At 44.5% G+C, this 13,467-nt stretch overlaps 1 protein-coding gene across 1 annotated transcript in view; it reads right to left on the minus strand.

Moving 5' to 3' along the window:
* DIS3L2 (DIS3 like 3'-5' exoribonuclease 2) overlaps nt 1–13,467 on the minus strand; it is a 169,870-nt gene that overhangs the window by 61,197 nt on the left and 95,206 nt on the right. Inside the window, 2 exon segments of the mRNA XM_009079844.1 lie at nt 2,912–3,145; nt 7,933–8,040. Of these exon segments, the coding sequence (XP_009078092.1) occupies nt 2,912–3,145; nt 7,933–8,040 (342 nt within the window).

Here is a 13,467-nt window from a genome sequence, read left to right on the forward strand (position 1 = left end):
TCAGCCTGACACTGCTGCATCTTACTGGAGCCATCCTGTGTCAGGTTCAAGGAGCTCCCTGACCAGACATATTTCTGCTGCTATAAAGGTATGCCCATGAATAGCTTCACCTGAAAGATCTTCTTAGTTTTGGGGAATAAGCCCTAAATTACATGGATAATCTCAGAGAGATCAATATCATTCCAAAGAAAAAACTGAGGCAGACAGGGAGAGCACTGGCCCAAGGACACCACTGCCAGTGGCAACGAAGGATGGGAGATTCTTCCCCCCATGATTATCTGAACACCAACAGGAAGCACGAGAACACTTCACACTGAGAAATAGCAGGGTGGAGGTAAGGAAAAAAGTCGTCACTGTTCAATCAGGAGTGACCCCATGGTAGAACTCTCAAACATAATGCAATGTATGGGAAAAGGGCTCATATCCCTTGGGAAAAAATGCACAGGAGTCATCTGTGCTTAGCCACCTCCTCCCTTAAGACTGTGGGATGATCATTTCCTTCGCTCACATATTTATTTGAAATCCGATAATTCACTGCCCCTAGTTTCCTGCTGGAGTTTGTCTTCCATTGTTCAGGATTTACATTACTCAACAGGAAATCAGTGAGAGGTCCAGTGATTAGAAAGGTGTGTTTCCCATTTGAATCCACCCTTGCTCACTCACTTGGGGCTGAAAGCTGAACCCAGCACACAACCACATCCATGGGAGCTCAGGGAAGTGGGGGAGCAAAGGCAGAGGGACTCATCCCCTTCTGTTGAAAGATACAGATTGCTTTGTCCAGCCATACACCACAGGCCTGTCCACAGAGCCATCCTTCACCCACTGTTAGCCCTCAGGTCTCAGAGCAATCACTTTCTCCATGGGCCAGGGAGGGTGTAGTTTGTCAAAACACAACTATCAGGGCAGTACTTGAAAAGAGTAAGTATGGTGAAAGTGTCCCTTGATCTAAAATACACTTCCTTCTCAAAGACCATTACTTTGACACTCTTGCCAGGGGAGAGAGATTCTGCACAGCATAAAGTGCCACTTGTGAGATATAACTCAGTTTATCACAATGGTTAGGAACTAGGCTGAGCAGGAGTCAGCCCTCTCTGGTGTCCTTAGCAGAGGCTTTTAACCCCAATCTCACAAATGATGCTCCAGTATGTTCTCTTTATAGGCTCCTCTGTAAAAGCACAGAGCAAAACAAAACACTGCTAATCTTTCATGGAGTATCACTGGAACAGGATGCTTCTCTGGCCAAATCCTCCCACTGAAAATGTCACAGCTGTTTTAAAACATATTTCCTGCAAGGTTAGTTTGATAACAGGTACTCAAACTCAGAGACATGCAGTGACCACACAGTGCTACACTGCAACTGTGACTTGTGGAATGCAGCTGGTGACCCTTCTGGGACACAGTGCCCAGTCACTGTGGACTGTTTTTCCAACCCAGACACCTCCAAGGCATCCCAGGTAGCTCAACCCATGCAAAGTCTGCGTTTTTTATGTTTCCTTAGCATTCAGAGTGTGCTGGGAACAAAGGCCCAGCTTATTAGCCATCATATGCTAAACCTCAGAGAGGGAAGTCTCTGCTTCAAAAGAGGTTTAAGGAAACTCACCATGACTTCAAAGTCAAAGTCAAATTTGATTTCCAAAAATAATTTTAATGTAATTTTAAGAATTACTATTTCCTTTGAGCAAGGAAGGACCTTAAGCAAATGTCCTTGCTCCAGGCTCACTTATGTGTGTCGAAACAGCCCTTCAAGAGCTCCTACAACAAAGGTAGGCAAGATAGCCTCAGACACCACAATGTCTAAACTAGAAAGTTTATCCTGAAGTAAAACCCTAATCTCTACTGAAACTCAAGATACAAACATGTCATCCTGTCCAGCTTAGACATGGGGGAAAGCACATTGCCTCGGCTTCACAGCAGCTTTGCCAGAATAAGCCACATGCTCTGTCAGGGAAGGTCACATATTATAGACTCTTTTTGTTCCTGTGGCTCTGCAATGATTTCTCTAAAATTAGACTTTCCTGCAACTGGAGACAACACTACAATGCTGAGTAAAATGGAAGGGTTACAACATATGTCTTACATACAATAGTCCTGTTTACATCTCATGGTACACAGCTTCTTTCTCAGCAACACGTTGATTCATGCTCATTTCACAAAATGATGCAATAGTTTCCTCATATTAAGAGATTATTTTGTCTCCTGCTCAGGAAGACCACTGGGATCTACAAATTAGTGGAACCTCCTATCCACAAAAACTGTCAGAAGCCACCTCAGAGCAGCTGAACATCAAATGCAGAACTATTTTTGCTGTGATAGCATAAAAATATCTGGATCTACTTGTAAAATAGAAATGACACATACCACAAGTTATACAAGATTATTTAAATCACCCCAGACAGAAAACCTCCCCACCAGCATTTCTTTCCCTGAAACACACCCAACATTTGTAAGTATTAGCTTAGATAACATTTAGACATTTTCCCAGTGCAGAGAACTGCTATGAAAGCTGCGGAAAACATGAGTATTGCTAGCACAGAAATAAATGTGGAGGATGAGCCTTTCACAGTGAAATATGCACCAAGGATATCTGAACTGCATAATGAACAACACCATCATGATTTGTTTCACTGTATGAGTTACTTACCCAGTCTGACAGGGTTTTAGGATTTTGAAAAATGTTGAAAGATGGACCACTCCCTAAAAACCAGGGATTTTTTTCTTTTCATCCTACTTTACTCGTGCTTCTGGTACATAATTTGATGCGATTCTTAAGAAGACATTGGCACCCAAACCGGCCTTTCTATTCCAGCCTTGAATTTTCCCTTCTAGTTTTTAGACAGATACTGAAATTCTTAGAAAGCAAAAGGTGAAATTTCTTCAGTGGAGCAGGAGCCCCTTAAGGGGTTGGACTTACCTGGTCTAAGCGCAGGGCACCGTCGATGAAGCGCTGCTTGCGGAGCTGCTGGGCAATGCGATGCAGGTTCAGCACAGCTTGCTGGATCTCAGCTATGGAGTGCTGAGGTGAGACAGCAGGCAGTTCTTCAGGTGAGAACACCTTCTCAGGGCTTTCAATCATACTCTGTGCGTGGTCGTAGCTTAGCTTCACGCAGGAGCAGATGACTGTCCGCCCAAACCATTCATCAAGGATCTGCAAAATTGGAACATGTAAATTGATCTGAGGACTCATTCTTCCAGTGCACAAAAGCTTGGGAAGTTGTACAAACACTGGATGGAACGACACCAGACCTCATCACTGCCTGTGATCTTCAAGTGAGGATCTTGTCCTACGGAGACTTTCAGGCCTTTTGCACATATAGATTCTCTAGTGTCTAGTAATGTGTATGCCCAGTATGCTGTGCCTATACATAGGAAACTGCCTGGATCTCCTTCCTCTACATGATTTCCCTCCTTCATAGTGCTCAAAGAACTGCAGCCCATCTGCGAGCTGAAATCAGTCCATTGACTCAAGTTTACTAGGTGCAGGTGTGGCAGTACACACTACCTAAAACACAGCAGAACCAACTCCATCTCTACAATTAAAGTAAGTCCACCAGGGCATGAGGGGTTGGCCTTAAAATACTCTGTTTACACATGTACTGCAGGAACCCCAATGTCTGACTAGCACTTGTGAAAGTGCCTGAGCAGGACTTTGATGTGTCTGGATGAGAGATGGCCAGTCACTGACCCCTCATTTCTCTGATCATGCCTATGGTCCTAGGCCCAAACTAAACCCAGGAACCTTTCTGAGCTTCCAAACTACTTCAGAATTGGGAGGAAAATAACCTATAAATTGCTTATAAAATTATTTTTTTTAAAACCAGAAGTCACTCTCATTTTAAACTCCCTAACAGAATACCAATGTAGAAGTAGCAATTCAGAATTATTTCTTAAAGTAGAAAGGAAAATTCTATTTTCAGCTGAGATAGATCATCAAGACAGTGAGAAAGCACAGAGGGACATGGGCAGAAGGCTCTTCACTAAAGTCAAGAGCGTTGGCACGAGGGCTCTGGAGACAGATGCAGTCTGTGATAAACCATTCAAAGCACAAATGCTCAGAGAATGACTGGAGAATTGTAATTCTGCTTTAGCTACAAGTGCCACTGTACCCCTTCATCAGCACAACAGGACAAGGTAAATTCTGCAAGCGACAGTGTCCAGGGAGAACAGCCAGCACTCTATCACAGCCTCATCAAGGACACTGCTTCCGAAAGGCAAGCCCTCTGCTTAACAGGAAAGGACTGATCTCCAAAACACCTTTGCTGCCTCCCTCCCTTATGCTTCACAGAACATATGTGCAGCATAACTCAGCTGCTTGGAGCTCTGAAAGTCACAAGGCATTTAAGCTCATTTCTAATTCAAAAGTGCTTTAACAGCAAAAATGCAGCAAGTGGCATCCTACAATGTAAAGGGCTCCGACCCTCAGCTCATGGTTATTCTGTGTGTATCCCTTCCTCCAGACCAGGGAGAAAGAAAGGAAGAGAAAGCCATGGACAGAGGTGCTGCAACAGTGCTGGCAGCACCTGCTCTGCACTCTGCTGCATCCCATTAAATGTGTCTCAGCTTCTTGTGGTGATGGGGGATGCATATCAGTAACATCTGATGAAATTGCTGGACACAAAAAATCTCATGATATTAATCAAACACAATCTCAGATGTGGTAGAGGCTGAACTGCTCTTTAAATGATCCACAGCAAGACTGTTAGCAAGCTAGCAACAGAGATGCTTCAGTCAGACATGGATGGTGCTCAGGCAAAAAGGTGGTGTTCCTTCTTAAGATGACCTAGGAGCAAGGCTGAGCAGCCTTCCTTTCAGCTGAGCACTTCTACAGACCCTCCAGTTGTATCAGGGAGCTCTTTCAACTTGCTGTTCAAAGTTTATAGACACTAATTCGACTTTCCTGCTTGCTCCTACACCTCTGGCTATTAATTTCTGCCGCAAAGTTCATCATCAATTCTGGCCTTCACTGCTCCACTATCCCACATGAAATATTTTGTGCATGGAAATTACTCCCATTTTGCTTTATAAAGTAGGTAGGACTCAGCCTTGCTGTGGCAGTCTAATTTCACACTACCCATCATCCAAGTATTTCCTGGAAATGTCCTCTGTCTCTGTTTTCAGTGGCCATACAAGCAGATTTTGGGCAAACATAGCCCAGTGCCTCTGGTTTGGAAACCCCACCAGAGAAATGGGCAAGCTCTGCTTCTGCAGGGAAAGCCACACAAGGTTGGCTGGCACATGTACCAGCGGCAAAGCACCATGGAGGAGCAACATCTGGGGGTTGTGAGCTTGGACTTGGAGATTACAGTGAGCAGCCCACAAGATCAGCCTGCAAGATCTGCCCCATCACAGCAAACCTGGTGTTTCCAAAGTCCCTGCAAAGTACCAGTATCTGAGGCATTTCTAGGGTTATGTTAAGGCTTTCCCCAGTTCTGGCTGCTTTTGAGAAAAAGCTGTAGTCCTGAGCACAGCATGTGATGGCAGCCAGCGTGGCTCAGCAGAAACCCTCCCAACAGCACAGTCCCTGGGGGTACAGGTCTTTTTGAGGGTGTGACATAGCTGTGCAGGAGACTGTGGTCTTTATTCACGCAAGGCAGTGTCTGTATCATGTTCTGGCTGACGACAGCAGTTTTGAGCCTGGAAGACACAGTGTTGTATAGGCTGTTTGAGACTGAAGCAATTTTTCTTCCTCACTGGTAGAAGGAACCAGCAGGGCTGTGCGTCAAACCTCAGCAGGCAATAACTTAAAAAGAAGAGTTGCATTGTTTCTTTCCAAATATCTTTCCGTTGACTGCATCCCAACAAGAACGTGCTACGTTGTTCCTATGAACGCCCAGATCTGCTTAGGAAGAACAGCACAGATACAACAATAGGGCTAACACCTCTGCCCTTGGAAAGTCATTTCAGATACATCGAGTCCAGGAAGATATGTGGAGCTTCTGCTCAGGCTACATTTTGTTACAGTCAATTACAACTAGAACAAAAAAACTTCAGAACCCAAGAGCAAGAGAAACAAGAAAGTATGACAGAAAGGCATTATTTTTCTAAAAGAAACAGGAATTAAAAATCCCAACAACTTATCAATAGTCACATTCAAGTGTGGGATCTGCATTGCTTTTCCTTGGGAGATGCATTAGCTCTAGACTTAATTGATTTGGAAGGACAGTGGGAGCTCCAAGCAGCTCTCATCTCTAGTAGGACTCCTGGGCTCTGCTTTGCAGGCTCAAGGTTAGGTACTGCCACTTGGGATGCAATGAAATACTCTTCGGTCTCTGAGGAATGTCCTGTCCTCAATGTCAGTGCTCTACACCAACGGCTGAGGTTCAAATGCTGAGGCTCAAATGCTGTGATGAGGCCTTTGACTCACCTCCCTTTCACCCAGCAGTGTGGGAGAGCATGTGATCCTGTTTACACTGAGATATGCATATAGTAACACCTAGAAATACAAGCTCTTACAAGAATGCCCTTCTGGGCAAAAGCCTTACAGCCACTTTTCCTTTTGGAAGGAGTAAATTCTTCTCCAGTCTTCACTTGATTTTCATATCCAGTGACCTTGATTAAGATTGCAACCCTGAAAGGCCTTGTAGGAGAAACCAGTTTGCTGAGATGGCTGCAGGCAGTCTGCTCTCCCAGAGGCAGTGTGGTCACCCTCCAGACCACTGCTCCTCCAGGGATCTGCTCCCTGAGCCGGCAGAAGGCAGATGCTGCAGCTCCTCTGTTTTCTCACTGGTCAGACCAGGTTGGACTGAGCACTGTTTGAAATGCAAATAACGTATATATTGCATGGGACAAGAGACAAGATGTAATTAAAGGCTTATTTTAATTAAGGCTTGACTATTAGCTGTTCAAAGACAACTCGGAGTCAATAAAACACCCACCAAGTAGCCACTTATTAGAAGGCCTATGAATAATGATGCTGTTGCTATAGGAAGGGGAATGCTTTGTGCAGTGGACAAATACAACCCACCTCAGTGCCAGAGCAGGAACTCACTGCAGAAATACAGAATCAGGACTGCAACTCTATTTTACTAAAGCACAAAGATAGATTCAGCATCCCTTAGAGCAGCTGGGACAACAATACGGAAGTTAATCCTTGCGAAAAATTACCTAATTGGCACAAGAGATGCTGTCAACAGAAACAGTTGTATATGAGCACAACAGTGGTTAAAAAAAATAAATCTGAATACAAAAAGTGTCTTTTGCACAGACTGGAGAGTGCTCTGGTACTGCCAGTCTTTAGCCCTCCCTGATTAGCGAGGGGACCCTGTGATTACCAAAGAGGAGATTTTAGAGTTACAAGGAGTGTGGGAGAGGAATAGGGAGAGAAATGAAGACCTGGGAAGTGCTGGCAGGCAGCTGAGGGCAGCTCGCTGCACCAACAAGCAGCCTCCACAACTGCTCCCTGGAAATAACACATGCAGAGGATGGAGCCGTGCCTTTGCTGAAGGACTATCACACTTTATTTGGATCGATGTAATTTGCAGCTCTGAAGACAAATTAAATAGTCTGTTTACCAGAGAGACCAGAGAGGGATACTGCCTGCATCCACCGCATTGCACAACTGCCTGTGAGCACACAGCAGTGCTGGAGTTGGGGAGCACATCCTGTCCCATCCAAAGCATTAGCTTTGATTGCTGCTGGAGGTAAGACATTAATGGTTGGGTGACCTGGCAAAGAAGCAGAAAATTCTCCATTCCTGAGATTCATACAAATATTCTTTCTTTCCCCACCATGCTGAGAGATTATTCCAGTTGGTAATTCCACAGTATATCATCAGCAAGACAAGATACAGGGGTAGTACTATATCCTCCAGTATTGTTCACCTTTGCCATCCACCTGGGTGTTAAGGGATGGCATTTTTACCACTGCCTTTGCAGAAAGGGGCTGGTCATCAATAGAGAACTGATCAGCAGGATGATTGCCTGCTGCTGGAGGTACCTTGCCTTCCGGAGTCAACGTCCAGATCACAGAGAATGTCAGTCTGTCTTGCATGGGATTGAGACTGCATAATTCCTCACAGAGCAGCCTGGGAAGCATTGGGATCACCTGGAAGAGAAAAGAGCCTTGGTGAGATACAGGCTTTTAGTGTGGTCAAGCTTCCTTGACCATTTGGTAAAGGGCAGGCTCAACAATGCACAAATGGAGAAGATGAGTTAAACCATCAGGATCCCATTCTCTGTGGCAGGAGTGACTATGTCACAGCTCTGGGATGCATCACCAATGCCAGAGCTGTATTACACAGCAAACAGTGTACTGGCATGGAATGAGAAAGTAGATCAAATCTTCTGAAATGAGAGGATGTCAGACATGGCTAAGGCTACCAACACTTACATCAGCCCCATCCCTCAATGACAGCAGAGGCAGCTGTCAGTCTTCAGCCTGGGAATCATTCCCAGTGCTCCCCTCCAAAGAATGGAGTAAGCATCCTGGAGCATCCTGCATTCTCAGTCATGCAAACACTTAAGTCTGCAACTTTTAAGGTCTCAAAGTGTGCTCTGTTTTCCACTTCTTTCCCACTGCCACTTTGGCACTGGGAAAAATGAAGAAGGCTCAGCAAATCAGGAAACTTAATGCTGAAGAAACCTGGTCCTGGCAGTCAGGAGCTGACGAGCTCGGATTTGGGAACTGTATTTCTTGCTTTGCCACTGAACACTGTGTAATCAGACAAGTAATGCAAGCCTGCTCTCTGCAAAGCATAAGTGAAACTTCTCCCATGCACCACAGGAGTGGTGCTTGGCTTCAGTAAAGACTGACCCATGCTTGGCAGCACGGACAGGAATGTGTAGATGCTGGTGAGGTAAATAAAAGCAACTGGTTTATGACTATTGAACATGGTGTTTCCAAATGGAGAACAATTATTCTCTTGTAATACACAACCCTGTTGGAACAAAATGTCAGCCAACATAAATTTCTGGCAGGATTTTTTAACCCATGTCCTAATTCCTTACAACTAATCAATATTTCTGTTGCAGAACACTGAATTACCAAACCACAACTAACTCACCTGACTACAGCAACAAAGCAAAAGCTTTTGTGCATATTCATACTAGAGCAAATCTGAGCAGCTCCAAGTGTTTCTACCATCCCTGAGTTATTTCCCAAGTGAAATCTGCAGTAAAGATAATCTTTAGTAGCTGTTTAATGAAGCAAACCTAATTATTAGTTTCACTCCTTATTTCCCTTCTCATTATTTACCTTTGTGAAGAAGCAGTAACTGCCCTCAAAAAACCACCACGTTATTCCTCTTGTTTATTTTGAGCGGCAATGTGGGCTGGTGAATTCCAGAACAACACAGAGAGAAATGCTTTATTTAGTTGCCATAAAATATTTTAGCTATTTAATTTACTTTCTGCTTTGACTGCTGCGTGTGCCAGCCTGTAAATATAGGACCAGCAGGAAGTTGACTGGCACACAAAAGCCAGGTCTTCCAAAACCTGTGACCACCTAAATTGGTGATTTCAGAGACAACTTTTTCTACCCGAATGCAGAGGAACAACTGTTCTTCAAAACAGTAAGAAAAAAGTCTCAGGTGTCCATTGTTTCCTCAAGTGTGCACACTTCACATTTACCTTTTCCTTTGAAGGAAAGACTCCTAAAATATTCAATCACACCTGTGATGTGGCACCAGAAGATGGCTATAAATCCATTCTAATTGCAGTGCATATTAATGCCAAAAGGTTAACGCTATGGTCTGGGACTCACAACATGAATCAGTAGCCCTGGTTTGGCTGGAAGGTCACAAGGGCACAGCTTATGATAAGCTGTTTCCCGCAACACAAAGGCTGCCAACTCTGTTATTCCAGTTGTGAACAGCACGTTAACAATACTGGTACATTCATAACTCACAGAGCCAGTACGTGAGCTCTGCCATGCTGCCTGGAAGGACCCACACCACAGGGTTATAAATGTAGCATGAGTGGTGCCAACCCATACCAGAAAGGAGAGAAAATAGCTTTACAGACTATAGGAAATCGCTGCCTCCCCATGATTGCCCATGACCACTGTGAGACCCTGAAGTTCAGGTCACAGTGAACAAAGTACTAGTAATTTAATAAAAGCTCCCGTGCCCTTTTCCACCCAAATTAAAAGCTGCTTTTCTCTCTCTCCCCTCTTCTGTGATTGATCACCTGATAATGGCCTGTACTTATTGAATATTTCTATGCCTTAGCATGCCCTCTTTCCCCTCACACCTCCTGCAGCAATACAAGGCTGCTAGAAAAACGCCTACATGAAACATGAAAGCCCATCCATGAAGAATAGCCCAAACTAAACAACAGGATGCTTGTTTTAAGTGTACTTGAGCAGGATTAATATGCGATTCAAGAGGCTGTAATTCAATGGAAGGGCTTTCAATGATGTGAAACACAAGCAAAGCCTTAACTCAGATCATAATTACAGCACTAAACACTCACCAAACAATTAGCTGTAACAAATCTACTGTTAAATAGGGAAGCATCAACCTGTGTTGCCCTTGTTTGATAGAAGAGACACTTTAGGCAAAGTAACTTAACCCAAGCCATGGAGGAAGTCTCACAGGAGAATAAGAATTCAGTCAACCTTTTCTTGGGCTCAGCAAGCACATACATAACATAATGTGACCTTGTACTGAAGGTATTTCAATTTATCTACCTTACTGAATTAAAAGAAACCTGTTTTCAACACCACCAGTCTTGGCTAACTGCCTCCCTCTGCTTTAGCATCATGATTCCTCTTCACTCTCTGCATGGAGAATAAATCAACTGTCACTAGGCACAGAAGTTTAACTTATAAACAGACATTTCCTTTTTACTTAACACGATGCGGTCACAGCCTGAAAGGATTCCTAGTAGTTGCAAGCCCAGCATTTAACATACAAAGATGTCACAATTGTGTCACACTTGCAGAGCAAGATGTTTCAGGAGTGATCCCAGGGGCTGCCCAGAGGAACTTTGGCAGTAGGATTCTCTCCATCTCTTTCAGACAGAGACACAGGATGAGAGAAGATTTCCCTAAGTACATCTTTAATGTCCAGATTTGCGAAATATCAGAGTTGCACAGCATCACCTCAAATAATCCAGAGGTTGCCCAGCATCTCTTAAATGCTTTGCCCTTCCCGTGACTGTCTGCCAAGAGACAGAGGTGTCTGCCAGCTGCCCTGCAGAGTGCCATGGCACACAGAAATCCAGAGAGCTGAAACACTGCCGAGGGACAGCATCGCCAGTGTGAAGTGGTTTCCTTGGCAAATGGCTACAGATGTGCCTATTTTGGGGATCACATCATTCAGCTTGATTTTACTGCAGATGGAAATAGTCACCTGGGCTTATACATGGATCATAAACCCAGAATAAGGGGTCTATGAAGGTAGCTGAATCTAGAAATGCAGTTGGAGAGGCCCAGCAGGGCTAGGCAAGAAACTTGTACAATGTAAAAAAGGACTTACACCCCCCCAGGAAATCCTTTCTTATGAATGTGTCATAGAAACCAGGGCTGAAGAAAGGCTTGGGTGGTGAGAGCTTGTCTGGTTTTCATCCCACTCTATCAGTCAGACTAATAAAAGACACCACCTCTCCCCACAAGCCTAGAAGGGCTTGAGAGATACTGGAAAGGGCACTTCTTTGAGGGAAAGGCTGATATCCACAACCTGGCAGCTGCGGGGCTGCATTTCAAATCAAACCACAGACAGAGGATTTCTCTCTCCTTATTTCCAAGTCCTATATGCAAAATCTTTAGCACTACCGTATGTGGCTTGAGACAGTGCTCCAGCACTGACAGCCCCCTCCATGCTATTGGTTCTCCCAGCATGGCAGAGCAATGGGCAGCACTGGAAAACCAATGTGAGAGAAGGCACTGCTGGGGCTTGGTGGGTTCCAACACATCATCATCCCAGTGTTCTGAAACAGATCATAGAATCATAGAATTTTAGGGGTTGGAATGGACCTTACAGATCATCTAATCCCAACCCCCTGTCATGGGCAGGGACACCTCCCACTAGACCAGGTTGCTCTAGGCCTCATCCAGTCTGGCTTTGAACACTGCCAGGGTTGGGGTAGCCACCACTTCCCAGGGCAACCTGTTCCAGTGTCTCACCACCCTCACAGGAAAAAACTTTTTTTAGTATCTAACCTAAACTTCCCCTCCTTTACTTTGAACTCGTTACCCTTGTCCTGTCATTGCAACTCCTAATAAGGAGTCCCAGATGGACCTGTGACCATGGCTGGTCACACTGCTTAGCAGCTGGCTCCTCTGCATGGGAAGATCTAACCTCCTGCTTGTGAGAGCCCTTGGGCTTGTTTGGTCTCTTCAACTAATAAAGTCCTTCCAGAAACCAAATGTGAGTTCCCAGTCTCACACTCATTCCCAGAGTGCTGGGCAGTGGGAGGGAGCACATGCATGCTGGGATGATAAAAGTTCCTGTTCCCCTTAAAATCAGAAACATCTGCTGTGGCCAGGACTGACTCACTGGCCAGGTTCAGAGCAGGTTAGCCAGAGAGATTCTCATCAATGGACTCACTGTAGCAGCTTTTCATGGAACAGAAGGGGAAAACTAGTCAGTCAGCCAAAGGGAAAAGGGAACAAACTGTGATCAAGAATAACCCCTTAAGTTCACAAAGTTGCATGAACAGTTTTGCTCCCTTCAAGCAACTCCTTTCTGCTGGCAACCTGCTTCGGTTGCCTCCTCATTCTTGGTTCAGGTTGGTTACAACCACCACTGACTCCCAGGGTGGCCTCTTCTCCCACTGTCAGTCTGATGGGGAGGGATTGAATTAACCAAGCGGTTCCATTAGCTGCTCTCCCCAGAGCTGGGAGGAGGATGCTAAAGTCCAACAATGGAGTCTCTTGCTTACACACTAAAAGACACTCAAAGGAAATAGTCTATTTGTTTATGAGCCAAGATTTCTGCTCAGGAGTTGTATCAACACTTCCATGAATTCAAATCTCGAGCAACTCTTTGTTACTCAGCCTGAGATTATCAAAATATCAACACCCTGACAACCTGCTGGTGTCAAAAGTGAATGTCTCGAAGTCCTTGGACTCAACATGAATATAGGTTTACAGTTCCCATCTTTGATCTCCAGTGTAAAATAGGACCAGTAAAATATTATAGGGATTTATGGCTGACCTCTCACTCGAGCTGCTTCACACCTAAAATAACACTATAAGATGTGCCAAAAAAGAGGAAACTGTTTAGGTTTTCTTGCTTCTTAAAACCTGATACATTCTTATTTCAAAAAACTTTTGACTTTTATTAAACAGACCACTAGCAATTACACAATAACTCCCCTTCTGGATACATGCTTCAAGAAAATTAAATATGTGGCTTTATTTAACTTCTTTGGGAGGATTAGCATGGTGCTAACCTCTTGTAGAATCACAGCTGTCTTAGGAAACAGTTTCATCAAAGGAAAGCATATTTTCTGCAAGAGTCATGCTACCATCTTGTTTCAGACAGCCTGGCTGCTTTCCTTTGCCCATCCCCTCGCACCTTTTCATCTC

Source organism: Acanthisitta chloris, unplaced genomic scaffold (genome assembly GCF_000695815.1).
Source record: "Acanthisitta chloris isolate BGI_N310 unplaced genomic scaffold, ASM69581v1 scaffold18508, whole genome shotgun sequence".
NCBI classification, from domain to species: Eukaryota; Metazoa; Chordata; class Aves; order Passeriformes; family Acanthisittidae; genus Acanthisitta; species Acanthisitta chloris.